Source organism: Felis catus, chromosome C2 (genome assembly GCF_018350175.1).
Source record: "Felis catus isolate Fca126 chromosome C2, F.catus_Fca126_mat1.0, whole genome shotgun sequence".
In the NCBI taxonomy this organism is placed as follows: domain Eukaryota; kingdom Metazoa; phylum Chordata; class Mammalia; order Carnivora; family Felidae; genus Felis; species Felis catus.
The window spans coordinates 46,145,724-46,165,037 of record NC_058376.1 but is presented as its reverse complement, the minus strand read 5'-3'; the positions used below and the strand labels follow the sequence as shown (position 1 = coordinate 46,165,037).

General features: G+C 35.8%; 1 protein-coding gene across 1 annotated transcript; it reads right to left on the bottom strand.

Annotated features, from left to right (window-relative positions):
• Window positions 1-3,018: 3,018 nt before the first annotated feature.
• Window positions 3,019-3,984, bottom strand: LOC101088606 (olfactory receptor 5AC2-like). Its single transcript, XM_011286020.3, is given in 5 exon segments — window positions 3,019-3,048; window positions 3,050-3,372; window positions 3,375-3,400; window positions 3,459-3,678; window positions 3,681-3,984. Coding segments are annotated over 5 exon segments (903 nt in total).
• Between the last annotated feature and the right edge of the window lie 15,330 nt (window positions 3,985-19,314).

Below are 19,314 nucleotides of genomic sequence, written 5' to 3'. Positions count from 1 at the left end.
AAAATATGGATGAAGTGAATAGTTTTATTAAAAATAAAATCATAAATTTTATTCTTAATAACACACAATAGGCCATCCACAGCTAATAAAATTAATATGTTCTGGATTTAAGTAAGCTTGTAGATCTAATTCTATCATCAGTTCTCTAAGTATACATTACCTTTATCACAAAGATACTATCAGCCAGATCCAAAATGTGAAAAATTCTATAGAAAATAAACCAGTTTATTCAACAGATAAATGACATGAAAAAAGGAGGAAGAGAAAACTATTATAGATGAAAAGAAATTTAAGAACCATCATCAAAATGCAATAGATATACTTTGTTTAAATCCTGATTCAAACAAAGAAACAACAAATTTTTGATACAAATTGGGAATAAGGAACACAGATTGATATTAAATAATGTTAAGCAATTAATTCTGTTATGTATAATAATTTCACTGTGGTTACAAAACAAAGTCTTCATTTGTTAGCATTACATATACTAAAAGATTAACAAGTTTTTAATTATTGGTTCTACCTTTAATAATTCTGTCATGAAATATCATTGCAGAAATTAGAAACATTATGTAAGTGCCATACCCTCAAAGTAAAAAACAAAAAAGCAAAAAAATAAAACAAACAAACAAAACAACTGTCGAGACATATATGCATGGAAACATTTATTTTTGTCAAAATGATAACAAAAATTTAAAAGATTGTAACAGAACATAATGGTAAATTATTGGAACAGGGCCCTAATCAAAAGTAAGGAAAATGTAATGCAAAAATCAATCCTAACCTATAAATTAAAAATATCCACACTAGATATTTAAAAAAAAAAAAAAAGGCGGCAGGGCAGGGGGGTTGCCTGTGTGGCTTAGTTGGTTGAGCATCTGACTTCAGCTCAGGTCATTATCTCACGGGTTGTGAGTTCAAGCGCCATGTCGGGCTCTGTGTTGACAGCTCAGAGCCTGGAGCCTCCTCTGGATTCTGTGTCACCCTCTCTCTCCCCCTGCCCCACTCACTCTCTCTCTGTCTCTCTCAAAAAGTAAATAAACATTAAAAATTTTTTTTAAAAATCCTGTGCCATTGTTAGCCACCAAAACAGTAAAATTAACCACAGTTTTCTGCAGTCAATAGTACTTTTCAAAACAATGCATTCAGTTGTCTAACATTTTAAAAAGCCATTTCTAATGGGAACCTATGGCAATAAAATTGTAAGCCTATTAAAATGAATTGAATATTTTCATTTATATTCATAAGTCAAATGATTGATAAATTTATGATGCATACTGTCTTCATTTTAGATAAGTATTTTGATGTTTGTTGGAATTAAAAAAAAAAACCCTAAATATAACTTTTAAAATACTTCAACAAGAGGACCATTTTCACTCCTGCTTCAACAACTTGAATTTAATTTCTATTTCCTATGAATTCTTTTTTTTATTATTATTTTTTTCAACGTTTATTTATTTTTGGGGGGACAGAGAAAGACAGAGCATGAACGGGGGAGGGGCAGAGAGAGAGAGGGAGACACAGAATGGGAAACAGGCTCCAGGCTCTGAGCCATCAGCCCAGAGCCTGACGCGGGGCTCGAACTCAACGGACCGCGAGATCGTGACCTGGCTCAAGTCGGACGCTTAACTGACTGCGCCACCCAGGCGCCCCTAAATTCTTTTTTTTTTAAACACAGTGCTTGAACAAACAGATTTCTCAAGGAACATAATTAAGTCCTCGCCAAAAAAAAAAAAAGAAAGAAAAGAAAAGAAAGAAAGGAAAGAAAAAGAAACGAAAAGAAAAAAGGAATCTATGTCAATTGTAGTATACTAAAATAAATTAGTCTAGGGGTGCCTGGTTGGCTCAGTCAGGTAAGCATATGACTCTTGATTTTGGCTCAGGTCATGATCACACAGTTTGTGAGTTCGAGCCCAGTGTTGGACTCTGCTCTGACAGCGAGGAGCCTACTTGGGATTATCTCTGCTTCTCTCTGCCCCTCCCCATATGTGCGCCCTCTCTTTCTCTGTCTCTCTCTGTCTCTGTCTCTGTGTATCTCTCTCTCTCTCTCTCTCTCTCTCTCTCTCTCTCTCTCTCTCAAAAATAAATAAATAAATGAACTTAAAGAAAAAAGGACCACTAGCTCAATTTTTTGCCTGCATCCATATATGCTTAACCAGTTTCTCATCCTTGCCCTCCACTTTGCCATCTACCTAGTGTAGGAGAGCAAAGCAATCTCTATGCAAATGTTTACCAACTTACTATTGCTAACAAAATAGTCATGTAAATAGAGTACAGGAGATCTGTAATATCTAAGAAAGCTATGTCTTGAGATATTTCCAAATCTGCAAATTCCAAAATACCATTATATTATATTGTCCTTCCTGTATGAAAGTTAGTATGTGGGCTTCTAGATATGGGAAATTAAAATCTTGATGTTCCATTATTTAATTCAAGCCAACTTTTTTTTAATTGTTGTTATTAAAATGCACCAATTTTTTCAAACTCTTCATTTTTATTAATTCTCCTCCCCTTTATTTTGGAAACATTTTTCTTCCAAGAATCTAAGTTTTTATCATTTTATCATGATGTGGTAAAACATCACAGAGCCTTATTAACATGCAGGTCGAGCTCAGTGAGCTAGGATCAGTCATGAACTAAATGACTCCGACTTACACACCAGCCTCAGTTACTGTCAATTATTAAGTGGAATTTAGGGGAGGAGTCCCTTGCAGATATCAAATTTTCAAAGACTAAATGTTCAGATAAAAAGGAATTACAATATTTTTAAATAAATCAACAATTAGTAGTAGGAGTCATTTCAACTGACGTAATAACTTTAATTGGACGTATATTCAAGTAAACATTGTGTGAAGCTGGGTTCCTTCACCCATTGCTTAGCGACCACCCTGACCACTAGCTCTTTAGTAAAAGGGCAGAACCATGGCTAATCTGAAAGATTTAAGAACTCGTTTATGCAAAGGGTGAGAAGAGAAACCATTTGAAATTTCCCTTGACAACTATTTACTTCTTTGTAGCTCATCTCAAGGCACCTATAGCCTCTTTATTTTCTCAAACTGTAAATAAATGGGTTTAGCAGGGGAATTATAATAGTGTAAAATAGGGAATACAATTTGTCCTGATCTTCGTCTAGACTGGATGCAGGACGCACATAGGTGAAGATGAGAGTGCCACAGTACAATGAGACAGAGAGCAAGTGGGCACTGCATGTAGAGAAGGCTTTGCTTCTGCCTTTTTCAGACTTCTTTTTCAGAATGTCGAAGAGCACACGAGGATAAGAGATTATGATGGTCATTAAAGTGGATATTTGTATTAAAGCTGCAAAAATAAATATCATTAATGCATTAATAGATGAAATTTGGAATAGTTGAAAATTTCACAGTAGAAATAATGTATTATTCTAATACATTATAATAATGTATATTCTACACATTCTATACATAGAATAATATTCTAACATTATAATAATGTTAGACCTGCAGAAAGTTAATCTTAATAACAAACTCATGTGAATCAGGGGATGCAGAAAACTGATTGCATATGAAATAATTATCAACTGAATGCAGAGTCTGTTGGACATTATCACTGGATAAAGCAAGGGGTTACATATGGCTACATAGCGGTCATAGGCCATCACTACCAGAAGGAAACATTCTGTAGTTGCACTGGAAGCAAAAAGTAAAATTGGGTGATGCACTCTGCTAGGGATATCATTGCAGTCTTGTCTAAGAAATTGACTAGCATCTTGGGAGTTACAGAGGTTGAAGTACAAGCATCGGCAAAGGCTAAACCACCAAGGAACAAGTACATAGGCATGTAAAGATGGGCATCCTTCCAAATAAGAGCCATCAGTCCAACGTTCCCCACCATGGTGATGATGTAGATGACCAAGAACATGAAGAAAAAGAGGAACTGCAGCCATGATCTCTCTGTAAGTCCTGTGAGAACAAACTCAGTGACCAGAGTCTTGTTTCCTTCTGACATGTCCACACTTGACGACGGTAATGAGAAAATATGTATCAAAGACAATCACTAAAGGTAACATAAAGTAGTGGCATTTTATTTGCACATTAAATTGTACCTTAGTGTTGTTTTCCATTTAATTAATAGTTTTTAAAGTTTAACTTTTAGCCTGTAGTAAATCTGTTTACAAATTCTTTAAGTATCTGATCCTAAAATTGGAAAAACCTAAAATAAAAGCAAATTTTGAGGCAATATTAAAACCATGTGAAGGGCTTTTGCAAGTGGAAGAAATACCACTGCCAAAACCATTGCATGAGGGAGAGAAATAGACTATCAATTTAACATAGGTATAACCATGTAATTTTATTGCAAAGAAAAATCCATAAACAAAGGGAAAGGACAAAAATATGTTGGGAAAATGTTTGGAACATATTCTGCATACATGGGTTTAATACATATAAAACACACACATACACACATACAACCTCTTACAGCTAGGTTCATGCAAGTTAAATAACCCAGTGGAACTAATGGGAAGAAAATATGAGCAGACCTGTTTACAGAAGAGTAAGTCAACGTGACCGATAAATATATGAAGCAATGCTCATCCTCCATAAAATTAGAAATATTATTTAAATTGATACATCATTTTCACTAGTTAGAAAGGAGATAAGCTACAAAGCAAAATGAGAGATAATATCTGATGACAGGAAAGTGAGAAAGGAAGCATTTCCTACTATAACTGGTGAAAATGTAAATTGTAACAGCCTTTTATATCTGACATTATCTGTCAAAATTAGAAACTTATATAAATTTTGATCACCAGTCTTTGTCATGGGTATATATTCTAGAAATAATATCATTCACATACAAGAATAAAGTACAAACATTGTACTTAATGTTTTAGTACATGAAGACAAGGACTGGAAACAAAGACAACTCCCAACTAAAAAAAAACAAATTGAATAGTTCAATAAATTATAGTGCAGTCTTACTGTGGAGCACTATTCAAACATAAAAGAAATGTGTTTGAGCTGTACCAGTTAACAATGGAAGCCTTTATTAATGTATTAAGTGAGGGAATCAAAATATAAAGAAATTTAAATTTTATGGGCCCATTTATATAATTTAAAAAATTATGCATATAAAATTTTTAAAAATGTATGCATATAAATAAATATGATATGCATGTGGATAAATATACCAAGTTTCTTAAAAAAATTTTTTTAATGTTCATTCATTTTCGAGAGAGAGAGTGAGACAGAGCATGAGTAGGGGAAGGCCAGAGAGGGAGGGAGACACAGAATTGGAAGCAGGCTTCAGGCTCTGAGCTGTCAGCACAGAGCCTGACATGGGACTCCAACCACAAACCTTGAAATCATGACCTGAGCCGAAGTCAGACACCTAACTGACTGAGACACCCAGGCACCCCAAAATATATCAACTTTCTAACATAGATTTTTCTGTGCAGGAGATGTAGCATTAGGAATAGAGAAAACAGAAGAGAGAGATACTTACTTCATCACAGCCCCCCCCCACACACACACACCAAAGTTCATGACAAAAACATGATATATATCATAAGCCCTTTTCTATGTAATTTTGTTGTGTGTGTGTGTGTGTTTGCATTTGTGTGTCTGTGTGCATGTGTGTGCCTAGAAAGATATATAAAAGGATGGTCACAAGTATGTTAATAAAAAAGAAAAAGAAAATGCTATTGTAACCTTGAAAGAAGAGTATTTGGCACTGAAAACTCAATGTAAAATTAGGAATAAATAATCTGTAAATATTTCTTTGAAATATTTATTAGTTATCTTTAATTCTTAAGGATGCTTTCCATGTTAATATTGGTAATAGACTTTTGACTATTAAGAGCAAGAATGATTTTTTTGAAATAGTCAAAGGTATTGAAATTGTTAAAGATGGTGTCTAAGTATAGGAGTCATTTTTATTGTTTATACAGTTTCAGTACTTTTCTTATCTAATTTATTCCTAAGGGTTTTATAGGTTTTTCTGCTATTCTGAATATAATATCTGATATTTTCATGAAGTAACAAGCTTGATTTTCTTCTATGACTTTAAAATGACATCTGAAGGAAATTGAGAATAGAATTTTCCAAATATTTTAGAGTGAATGGGTAACCTTCCTTGAAAGAGAAACAAAAATATATTTATCATAATAATAACAGTTGGAATAATAGTAGCTTACTCATTTAAAAATCAATTTTACAATTTTATATCCATACCTCTTGACATTTATAATATGTAAAGATGTTAAATGAGAATGCATTTTAAAAACTGGGCTTGTTTAACCAATGGGGAGAATGACAAGTTGTTATTCTCCATCTTTGCTAAGCTAAAAAAATTAATAAGTTTAAATTACTAAACACATACCACAGGGATCCCTTTTATAACATATATACCTAAAAGGATTCACTGGAGTTCATTTTCTAAAAATCAACTATGTGAATTTTAAGGAAATGTCATTTTATTTCCAAAGTGAAAACTTTGTCCTAAAGTGGCCTTGCTTTATTTACAACCCAAATCACCAAATAATAGATATTTCTAATGTCACTTCATTGATTCAGCATAATTAAGGCAAGACATGACAAGCTTTGAGAATTTTTTTTCCTTAAGAGGAATGTGAAAAAAACATCACATTAGAATAAAGGAGATAGTGCTAGATATATATATATATATATATATATATATATATATATATATATATATATAGTATATATATTGTATATTATGTAATATAAGGGCTATATTACAGCCCTTGTTTTCTCATGATTCCATGAAATTTTAAGAGCTATGTATTAAAGACCAGCCATTAAACTCAAGTTTAGAATTATCTTGATTCTGCAAAATTATAAATGTAGATACAAACTACATGTCTGTCTCAAATCTAAACTCTCTGCATTATAAAATGTAACTTAAAACTGTTGAATCATTCTTCTCATGAGTATTTTAATTTTTCCCATACACTTCATTTTTCTATTAATTAATTATGAATTTTTGTGATAAATATGTCTCCTGTACAGTTAGTCATCCTCTCCCATTCATCAAATTTTGACCACTGAGTGAGAAAAATCTCAATGCCTCACTAGAATTTTAAGTTATGTAGACATCTTACATAGATATTTGGTTATCTAAAGACAATTTGAAATATAGAAAATGTATAAATCACTGTACTCTCACCCAGTTCCCACATACATTGGAAAGTCAGTGATAGTTTTCTAGAAGCAATGTAGAAAATGCAGAAATGAGGCTATGATTGCTGGCACACTGATTCTCATCAGTAACTCCAAAATGAATGAAGATAATATATATTACTTCTGTTTTCAAACTTGTTATTTAAAAAACAAAGGAAGAGGAAGGAAAGATATTTCCCCTATGCTTCTCTCTGTAGGATGAAATGATATTTATTCTACTGGGTTTTGTGAGTTAATCATCATTTCACCCCTACAACTAGCTGTAACAATTAAAACCTGCCTTAGTAATCCACAGGGACCACTGTGGGACATCTATACAGAATATCAATTAACAGGCTTTAGGTAATATCTGTTTTCCTTTCTCTTGTTTCTCTTAATGATACCATCATCCAAATACTTACTTTACATGTTCCTTTGGAAGTCTCAAAGATACCTTAGAGTACCTTACCATGTCCAAGTTTGAAATCAAGATCTTGTGTTATTTCACCCCCAGTCATAGTTGAATTATACCAGTTATACCTCAACCTATTAATAGTCAAGCCCCAATTCTCCCTCCTTCAGTCATAGGCAACCACTGCTCTACCTTCTGTCTTTATAGATTTACCTGTTCTTGACATTTAGTAAAAATAGTATCATATAATATGTGATTTTACTGACTTCTTTCACTTAACATAGTGTCTTATAAGGTTTTTATATTGTAGCATGTAACAGCACTTTATTCCTCTACATTACGAACAATACTCCATTGTATGGCTATGCAACATTTTGTTTATTTATTCATCAGTTGATGGACATGGGTTTCCACTTTCTGGCCTTTTTTTTTTTTTCATTTTATTTAATACTTGTTTATTTTTGAGAGAGAGACAGAATGCAGGTGGGGAAAGGGCAGAGAGAGAGGGAGACACAGAATCTGAAGCAGACTCCAGACTCCAACCTGTCGGCACAGAGACCCACGCAGGGCTCAAACTCACGACCTGAGCTGAAGTCAGACACTTAACTGACTGAGCCACCCAGGTACCTCAACCACTTTCTGGCTCTTATGAATAATGCTACTATAAACATTCATGTACAAGAGCTTTTGTTTGGACATATGTTTCAATTTCTTTTGATGCTATTATAAACAGAAGGATTTTCTTAATTTTATTTTTTGATTGCTAATTGCTAGTGCATAGAGATACAATGGATTTCTATATTGTATCCTGCAACAATGCTGAATTCATTTATAAGTTCTATTTGTTCTTTAGTAGATGCCTTAGGATTTTCTAAATAAAAGATCATGTCATCTAGAAATACAGTTTTCCTTCTTTCTTTCTTTCCAGTCTGGGTGACTTTTATTTCTTTGATTTGCCTAATTCTAAGATCATAGGTATTTTTAGTTTTCCTTTCTTGTGATGTCTTTGCTTTTGTTATCAGGATAGTACTGGTTGTCATCGTCAGTTTCGGTTACTATAAGCAAGCCATAGACTGGGGGGTATACAAACAACAGAAATTTATTTCTCACATTTCTGAGAAGCCCAAGATCACAGGTAAGTCCCCATAGTTGAGTCCTGGTAGCAGCCCTTTCTGGTTGCAGACCACTGACTTCTAGTTGTATCCTCACAAAGTGAAAAGCAGAGAGAGGAAGCAAGCTCTCTTGTGACTCTTTGAATGGTACTAATCCCATTCACAAGGGCTCCACCCTTATAGCCTCATCAAATCCTAATTACCTCCAGAAAGCCCCACCTCCAAATTCCATCACCTTGAGAATTTGACTTTAACATATGAAAACACACATTGGGGTACACAAACATTCAGTCTATAGTACTGGCCCTGTAGAATGAGTTGGAAAATGTTTCCTCTTCTTCTATATTTGGAAGAATTTGTGGGAAATCAGTATTAATTTTTCTTTAATTACATGGTAGAATTCACCAGTGAAGTCATCTGATCTTTTCTTTGTGGAAAGTTTTAAAGTTACCAATTAATTCTCTTGCTAAGGTTTATTCAGGTTTTCTATTTTTTCTGGAGTTAGTTTTGGTAGTTTGTTACTTCCTAGGAATTTATCCATTTCCTCTAAACTATCTAATTTATTGGTATGTGTGGGAAATCAAATACCTATGTCCTAGTTAAGGATATTATAGGGAACACATTACACTGCTTTCTGGCCATGCTGAAAACAGCTGACCATTATCTAGTTAATGCTTATTTATGCCTGTGCTCATGAATTCCTTAGACCATGTTATCTTTGGAATATCTTATCTTGTTCTCCACCCTGCTTTCTGCAGTTGCTCTTTTGTAGTCTTGGGAATGTCTTGTTTTTTTGCACGCGCTTTCTATATCTTCGTACTGACAGGTGGCCACTGACATTATGCAATGTTTTCACTATAATGTATGCCTAATAAATACAGGAGCTTGAGAGCAGCTTGGGGAGACTTCCCTTAGGCTCCCTCTCAACTCTCTTGACTTGTAGAGTCTTTTTTTTTTAACGTTTATTTATTTTTGAGACAGAGAGAGACAGAGCATGAACGGGGGAGGGTCAGAGAGAGAAGGAGACACAGAATCTGAAACAGGCTCCAGGCTCTGAGCGGTCAGCACAGAGCCCGACGCGGGGCTTGAACTCACAGACCGCAAGATCATGACCTGAGCCGAAGTCGGCTGCTTAACCGACTGAGCCACCCAGGCGCCCCCTTGTGGAGTCTTGAGTAATCCTTTCTCCCCCACCTTGGCTTTGCTGGACAAAGCTGAAAGCCAAACCCACAGGTATGGAGTTGTTATAGTATTCCTCTATAATTGTTTTTATTTCTGGATGGTCTATAGTGATATTGTTATGCCCAGAATTCGTGATCCCCAAAGACCACCAGGGAGCCGAGTCCAACGCAAAAGCAAAGAGCCTTTATTCGAGCTAGCTCGAGCTCAATCCCCTACCTGCACCGATGCAGCGGTGAGATACCGGAGAGAGAGAGAGCGGGTTTCAAAAGCACAAAGGTTTTATAGGGATCATGGCCTTAGCTGATTGGCTGGGGAAGGGTCGGAGCCTCAGCTGCTTGGCAGGGGAAAGGTCAGAGTCCTGTCAAGCAGGTTGCTGGGCATGGTTTGATTGGTTTGATCGGTTACTCAAGGGGAGGAGGCATGGTCTGAGGTTTGAGCGGGAACTTCTTTCTTCGGCCATGTCGGGGACATAGTCACTCAAGATGGAGGATACAGAACAAGATAGAGTCAGCCAGCCTAGGTCTGCTCTTTCAATATCCCCTTCTTGATAACTGATCTTAGTTTTGTTGTTGTTGCTGCTGTTGTAGTTATTTTGCTAGAAGAAAGATTTTATTATCTTTCTATTCTTTCTATAAAAAATGACATTACAAAATCATTGTTATATGAGGAGAATGACTCGTTTTGTGTTGTTCCTGTAGTATTATCACAACCTTGGTGGCTTATACAATACAAAATGTATTGTCTTATGGTTCTGGATGTCAGAAGTACAAAGTCATTATCACTGGGGTAAAATCAAGGTGTCATCTCTGGTGCCTTCTAGAAGTGCTAGGGGAGAATCTGTTTCCTTGCCTTTTCCAGCTTCTGAAGTCTGCCTGCATTCCTTGGCTCATGGTCCCTTCCCTCCATCTTCAAAGCCAGCAGTATAGCAATGACCAACCACTTTTCAATTTTCACATCTCTTTCACTGACCAGATCCAAGAAAGTATCTCTGATTTTAGGAATTTATGTAAGTAGATTGGGCTCCCTGGGTAATTCTGGATAATCTCTCCATTTCAGAGTCTGTCTCCTTAATCACATCTGCAAAGACCATTAGCCTTATAAGGAAACATATTCATATGTTACTGAGATTGGGTTGTGAATATCTTTGGTGGCCATTATTCTGTCTCCCACAAAGATATATCAATATTTGTAATTTATCTTGATTTCTTTTATTATTCTTTCTCTCAAATACATATTCTTTTTTGTATATAACTATGTATTTGCAATGTGTATTTTCTTTTTTTTAACGAGCATAGTTGACAGAAAATATTAAATTAGTTTCAAGTGTACAACTTAGTGATTTGTCAAGTTTCTACATTATGCTACTGTTGAAGGGTTTTTTACCACAATACCTGGGATTTGTTGTCTCACCTCAAAGAACGAAGAGGTGGACACAAAATGAGCATCAGGCAAAAGTTTATTAGAGTATAAGATCAGAAAGGAAGAATAGCAGGAAACCTCTCTTTACAGAGAGGGGACATTTGAAAGTGAATGCCCAAGGACTATAGGCAAGGGTCCTTGTTTTATAAGGTTCTAGTCACCTCGCCCCGCCTTGTTCTATCTCAGGTTCTACCCTTATGGGCTTGATAGCTCTAGGTGCTGGTTTGTCCATTACTGATTGGCTCATTTCCATTGTATGAGGGGTAGTCTATGCCCATACTTAGGTCTTTCCTCAAATTCCTGAGGGGAAACCGAGGGGGAGTAGTTGGGGTCTCTTACATTCTTAAGAGGAACCCTATGCCTGAGGGGTTTGCTGTGGTCAGACACTCCGAGCATTGTTCCAAAATAGGTGTTTTTCCCCATCCAGGGACCTCAGGCCCTAATCTTTCCGTCTCTGCCTACTGAATCCTGTCTTCTCATATCATACAATGTTTACCACAAATGTAGCTACCATCTGTCTTGTTACATCTATCTTACAATATCATTGACTATATTCTGATCTTAGTTTTTTAAAACTTCTCTTTTATTCTTGGTCAGTCCAACTACTGAAATGTCCTTTTTTTTTTTTTTTTTTAAATCTTTTCAAAGAATCACTCCTGGTTTTGCTAGTTTTCTCTATTGCTTTTCTGTTCTCTCTTTCATTAATGCCTAGTCTTTCTGTTATTTCTCTTCTTATGCATGTTTTGGATTTATCTTGTTTTCCTTTTCTAGTTTCTTGAGGTGGAAGTTTAGGCTGCTTATTTTAAAACTTTTTTCCACTTTTATGGGTATAAATTCCACTTTACTACTTATGGCTACATCCTGTAGTTTTGATGTGTTCTTATTTCCATTCATCTCAAAATATATTCTAATTTACCTTTTGTGTTGAAGTCTCTTTTATCTGATAATGGTATAGCCACTCAGGCTTTCTTATTGTTGCTATTTGCATGGTATTACTTTCTCTATTTAGAAGAATGGAAGCCATTTTTGTCTTTGAATCTAAAGTACATCTCTTGTAGACAGCATGTGGTTGTATCTTGTTTTTATGATGATGATAATGACGATGATGTTCAACAATCTTTGCCTTTTGTAGATTGTTTAATCTATTCACATTTAATGTTATATTGATATAGTTGGATTTACTTCTGCCATTTGCTTTTGTTTTTGATGTGTGTGTTTTTTCTCTATTCTTTCTTTGTTGGTATTAATTGCATATTTTCTAATGTATCATTTTAATACCTTTAATGATTTTTCAGTATATTTTGAGTTATTTTCTTAGTGGTTGATTTAGGGCTTATAATATTCATCTTCTTTTATCATAATCTACTTCAGACTTATACTAATTTAAGGCCAGTAAGATAAGTAAGACTTATACTGTTATATCTATATGTTACATACAATTGTTACAATGATTGTTTAATATAATGTTTTCACTCTAAATTAACTGAGATGTAAAAAGGAAATAAAATATATATTTATAGAATCTGTCATATTAACCTTCTTAACTACCATTTTTGGTTATATTAATTTACTGTATGGTGTAATTTCCTTATTCTAGTACTCCTTTGTTCCCACGATTCCTTTGTGTTCTGATAGTCAAATATAATACATTTACATGTTATGTCCCAGTAATTCAATTTTACTCATATCATTTTATGAAGTTGCTTTTTAAATCAGCTCACAGAATAAAGGAAAAGAAAAATGTAATTATAATGTTTTTTTTTAATTGCCTACATAGTTACCTTAAGTGTCACTCTTTGTTGTTTTGTGTGGATTTAAGTTACTGTCTGGTGTTATTTATTTTCATCCTAGAGAATTTCCTTAATTAAGGCAGGTCTACTAGGCAAGAGTTCTCTCATTTTTATAAGATAGTTTCACTGGGTAGAAGATACTTGGTTGAGAGTTATTTCTGTTTTTTGTCTTGGCACTTTATTTTATTTTTTAATTTTTTTTTCAACGTTTATTTATTTTTGGGACAGAGAGAGACAGAGCATGAACGGGGGAGGGGCAGAGAGAGAGGGAGACACAGAATCGGAAACAGGCTCCAGGCTCTGAGCCATCAGCCCAGAGCCCGACGCGGGGCTCAAACTCATGGGACCGCGAGATCGTGACCTGGCTGAAGTCGGACGCTTAACCGACTGCACCACCCAGGCGCCCTTGTCTTGGCACTTTAAATATATCATCCTACCGCATTCTAGTCTGTTTTGTTTCTGATGACAGTCAGTTGCTAATCTTTGTGGTTCTCTTATACATGATGAGGTATCTTTCTCTTTCTACTTTCTAATGAGTTTCTCTTAAATTATGGCTTTCAACATTTTAACTATGATGGATAAATCTCCTCTCCTTCTGTAGGCTGACTTTAGTTTTGTTTATTGCTTCCTTCACTGTGAAGAGGCTTTTTGTCTTGATGAGGTCCCAATAGTTCATTTTTACTTTTGTGTCCCTTGCCTCTGGGGACATGTCTAGTAAGAAGTTAGGTCAAACCAAGTTTGACCTAGTTACAACCAAGGTCAAAGAGGTTGGTACCTGTTTTTTCCCTTTACGATTCAGATTGTTTCCTATTTTACATTTAGGTTTGTCATCCATTTTGAATTTATATTTGTGTATGGTGTAAGGAAGTAGTCCAATTTAATTTTTCTGCATGTCGCTGTCCAGTTTTCCCAACACCATTTGCTGAAGAGACTGTCTTCTTTTCATAGGATATTCTTTCTTGCTTTGTCGAAGATTAGTTGGCCATGTTTTGTGGGTCCATTTCTGGGTTTTCTATTCTTTTCCATTGATCGAGGTGTCTGTTTTTGACCCAGTACCATACTGTCTTGATGATTATAGCTCTGTAATAGAGCTTGAAATCTGGAATTGTGATTCCCCCAGCTTTGGTTTTCTTTTTCAAGATTACTTTGGCTACTCAGGGTCTTTTCTGGTTCAATACAAATTTTAGAATTGTTCTATCTCCGTGAAGAATGCTGGCATTATTTTGATATGGATTGCTTTGAATGTGCAGGTTGCTTTGGGTAGTACAGGCATTTTAACAATATTTGTTCTTCCTATCCATGAGCATGAATGTTTTTCCATTTCCTTGGGTCTTCTTCTATTTCTTTCATAAGCATTCTAAAGTTTTCAGCATACATATCTTTTATCTCTTTGATTAGGTTTATTCCTAGGTATCTTATCGTTTTTTGTGCACTTGTAAATGGAGTCAATTCCTTGACTTCTCTTTCCACTGCCTCATTATTGGTGTATAGAAATGAAACAGATTTGGGGCGCCTGGGTGGCTCAGTCAGTTAAGCATCCGACTTCAGTTCAGGTCATGATCTCACAATTCATGAATTCGAGCCCCACATCAGGCTCTGTGCTGACAGCTCAGAGCCTGGAGCCTGCTTCAGATTCTGTGTTTCCCACTCCCTCTCTGCTCCTCCTCTGCTATTCTTCTGTCTCTATGTTTCTCAAAAAAAAATAAAACGTTAAAAAATTTAAAAAAATAAATGAAACAGATTTATGTACATTGATTGTATATCCATTGACTTTGAGGAATTCAGGTATCAGGTCTAGCAGTTTTTTGGTGGAGTCTTTCAGGTTTCCCACATAGAGTATCATGTTGTCTGCAAAGACTGAAAGTTTGACTTCTTCCTTGCCAATTTGTATGCATTTTATTTCTTTTTGTTGTCTGATTGCTGAAGCTAGGATTTCAAGTACTATGTTGAACAACAGTGGTGAGAGTGGAAATCCCTGTTGTGTTCCTGATCTTAGGATGAAAGCCCTCAGTTTTTCCTCATTGAGGATGATATGAGCTGTGGGTCTTTCATATATGGCCTTTATGATATTGAGGTATGTTCTTTCTATCCCTACTTTCTTGAGGGCTTTTATCAAGAAAGGATGGTTTATTTTGTCAAATGCTTTTTCTGCATCTATTCAGAGGATCATGTGGTTTTTGTCCTTTAATTTATTGATGTGGTGTATCATGTTGATTGATTTGTAGATATTGAACCGCTCCTGCAGCCCAGGAATAAATCCCACTTGATCGTGGTGGATAATCCTTTTAATGCACTGCTGAATTTGATTTGCTAGTATCTTGTTGAGAATTTTTGCATCCATGTTCATCAGGGATATTGGCCTGTAATTCTCCTTTTTAGTGTGGTCTTTGTCTGGCTTTGGAATCAAGGTAATGCTAGCTTCAAAAAATGAGTTTGGAAGTTCTTCCATATCTATTTTTTGGAGCAGTTTCTTAAATTTTTTTTTTCAACGTTTATTTATTTTGGGGACAGAGAGAGACAGAGCATGAACGGGGGAGGGGCAGAGAGAGAGAGGGAGACACAGCATCAGAAACAGGCTCCAGGCTCTGAGCCATCAGCCCAGAGCCTGACGCGGGGCTCGAACCCACGGACCGCGAGATCGTGACCTGGCTGAAGTCGGACGCTTAGCCGACTGCGCCACCCAGGCGCCCCTTTTTGGAGCAGTTTCAAAACAATAGGTATTAATCTTCTCTAAATGTTTGGTAGAATTCCCCTGGGAAGCCATATGGCCCTGGACTCTTTGTTGAGAATTTTTTATTGCTGATTCAATTTCCTTACTGGTTATGGGTCTATTCAAATTATCTATTTCTTCATTTCAGTTTTGGTACTTTATATGTTTCTAAGAGTTTATCCATTTCTTCGAGATTGCCAATTTGTTGGCATATAATTGCTCATAGTATTATCTTACTATTGCTTGTATTTCTACAGTGTTGGTTGTGATCTCTCCTCTTTCATTCGTTATTTTATATACATTTGAGTCCTTTCCCTTTTCTTTTTGTTAATTCTGATGAGGGGTTTATCAATATTTTCAAGTGTTTCAAAGAACCAGCTCCTAATTTTGTTGATCTTTTCTACTGTGTGTGTGTGTGTGTGTGTGTGTGTGTGTGTGTGTGTGTTTATTTTTTTTTAGTATCATTGTTTTCTGCTCTAATCTTTATTATTTCCTTTCTTTTGCTGGTTTTGAGCTTAATTTGCTGTTCTTTTTCCACCTCCTTTACGTGTAAGGTTAGGTTGTATATTTGAGACATTTCATATTTCTTTAGGAAGGCCTGGATTGGTATATATTTCCTTCTTATGACTGCTTTTGCTGCAGTCCAAAGGTTTTGGACTGCTGTGTTTTCATTTTTATTGGCTTCCGCATATATTTTTTCATTCCTTGGTTAACTCATTCATTCTTTAGTAGGGTGTTCTTTAATTTCCAAATATTTGTGGTCTTTCCAAAGTTTTCTTGTGGTTGATTTCAAGTTTCATAGCGTTGTGGTCTAAAAACATGCATGGTATGATCTTGATCTCTTTGTACTTGTTGAGGTCTGATTTGTGACCCAGTATATGATCTATTCTCAAGAATGTTCCATATGCACTCAAAAAGAATATGCATTCTGCTGCTATAGGATGAAATGTTCTGAATATATCTGTTAAGTCAATCTGGTCCAATGTGTCATTCAAAGTCATTGTTTTCTTGTTGATTTTCTGCTTAGAAGATCTGTCCATTGTTGTAAATGGGGTGTTAAAGTCCCTATTATTATTGTATTATTATTAATGAGTATCTTTATATTTGTTATTAATTGATTTATATATTTGGGTGCTTTCACATTGAGGTATAAATATTTACAATTGTTTGATCTTCTTAATGGATAGACCCCTTAGTTATGATAAAATGTCCTTCTTCATCTCTAGGTATGGTCTTTGTCTTAAAATCTAGTTTGTCTGGTATAAGTATGGCTACCCCAGTTTTCTTTTGACGTCCGTTAGCATGATAGATGGTTCTCCATTACCTCACTTTGTTTGCAGGTGTCTCTAGGTCTAAAACGAGTCTCTTGTAGGAAGTATAAAGAAGGATCTTGTTGTTGTGTTGTTGTTGTTGTCGTCTTGTCCCTTCTGATACCCTATGTCTTTTGATTGGAGCATTTAGTCCAATTACATTCAGAGTGATTACTTAAAGATATGAAGCTAGTGCCATTGTGTTACCTATAGAGTTGATGTTTCTGATGTTGTTCTCTGGTCTTTTCTACTCTTTGTTTCTTTTGGTATTTATTTTGTTGTTGTTTTTCTCCACTCAAAGAGTCACCTTAAAATTTCTTGCCAGGCTGGTTTAGTGGTCACGAATTCGTTTAGTTTTTGTTTGTCTGGGAAACTATCTCTCCTTCTATTCTGAATGACAACCTTGCTGGATAAACAATTCTTTTTTTTTTTTTAATTTTTTTTCAACGTTTATTTATTTTTGGGACAGAGAGAGACAGAGCATGAACGGGGGAGGGGCAGAGAGAGAGGGAGACACAGAATTGGAAACAGGCTCCAGGCTCTGAGCCATCATCAGCCCAGAGCCCGACGCGGGGCTCGAACTCCCGGACCGCGAGATCGTGACCTGGCTGAAGTCGGACGCTTAACCGACTGCGCCACCCAGGCGCCCCGCTTGATAAACAATTCTTGACTGCGTATTTTTCCCATTCAGCATGTTGAACACATCGCACAATTCCTTTCTGGCCTGCCAAGTTTCTGTGGACAGATCTGCTGTGAACCTGATATGTCTTCTCTTGTAGGTTAATGACTTTCTCTCCCTTGCTGCCTTCAGGGATTATTCCCTGTCTGTGTATATTGTGAATTTGACTATGATATACCTTTGTGATGGCTTTTGTTGAATTTAATGGGAGTTCTCTGTGCTTGTTGGATTTTGATATTTGTGTCCTTCCCCAGATTAGAGAAATTTTCAGTTCTAATTTGCTCATATAAACTTACTGCCCCTTTTTCTCTCTCTTCATCTTCTGGGACTGCTATGATACAAAGGTTTATTCCTCTTCAATAAGTCACTGAGTTCTTTAAGTCTCATATCATGGTCTTTTGCCTTTGTTTCCCTATTTTTTTCATCTTTATTATTTTCCATAATTTTATCTCCTGTATAACTATTTGCTGTTCTGCTTCATCCATCCTCACTGTCATGCATCCATTGAAGATTGCATCTCAGTTATAGCATTTTTAATTTCAGCCTCACCAGATTTTAGTTCTATTTTATTTCTGCAGAAAGGGATTCTCTGATGTCTCCTATGCTTTTTTCAACCCCAGCTAGTATTCTTATAATTGTGGTGTTAAATTATAGTTCAGACATCTTACCTATATCAGTGTTGATTAAGTCCCAGGCCATCATTTCTTCTTGTTCTTTCCTTTGGGGTGAATTGCTCTCTCTTGTCATTTTGGAGGAAGAAAAAAAGGTTAATAAAATAAAACAAAAAATAAAAAAACTAAAAGCAAAACAAAATCAAACAAAGGAAGCTAGATCCTAGATGTGTTTCTGTCTGCTTAAGAAAAGCTTTATAGAAAAGAGAAAAGAACAAAATATAAAAAATAAAAGAAATTAAAAGTAAAAAATTTTAATAATAAAATAAAGAAAAAAATAGAATTAAAAAATTCCTTCCTTCTGTATCTAAGAAAAAAATGAAAAAAAAAAAACCGTAAGCAAATACAGAAGCAAAGAAAACAAAAAAACCAGCAACAAAAAGAAACCTGGATAAAGCTAGATCCAGTTTCCCCTAGAACTGAAACTGTGCAGCACACTGTGATCCATAGACTAAGTGGGTGGAAGGGATTTGTGCTGGTCTTCTGGGGGATGTGCCTGGAGGGCACAGCTGGGTAGGGTTTGGTGTAATGGCTCTGTTCTCCACTTGGCGGTGTTGCTTAGCTCACTGGAGTTGATCAGTGCAGGTGGGCTAAGGTGAAAATTACTCCCCCACCCTTGCTCTCTAGTCTTAGGAGTGGGAATTTCACACCTTCAGAAATATGTGATCACTCACCCCTCCATTTTCATAGGTTTTTGTCTGCTCCTTTACCCTGTCTGTATCCAAGCTGTCTGCCACCAGCCAGCTCCTCCCTCCAGAGTTTTATCCCAGATGGGGTTGTGTTTCAAAACCCCACACTTAAAAGAACCCTGTGGCTCCAACCCACCCTGATCCTCCAGATGAGGGTCCTGCTGATCAATGGCTGGGTAGCAA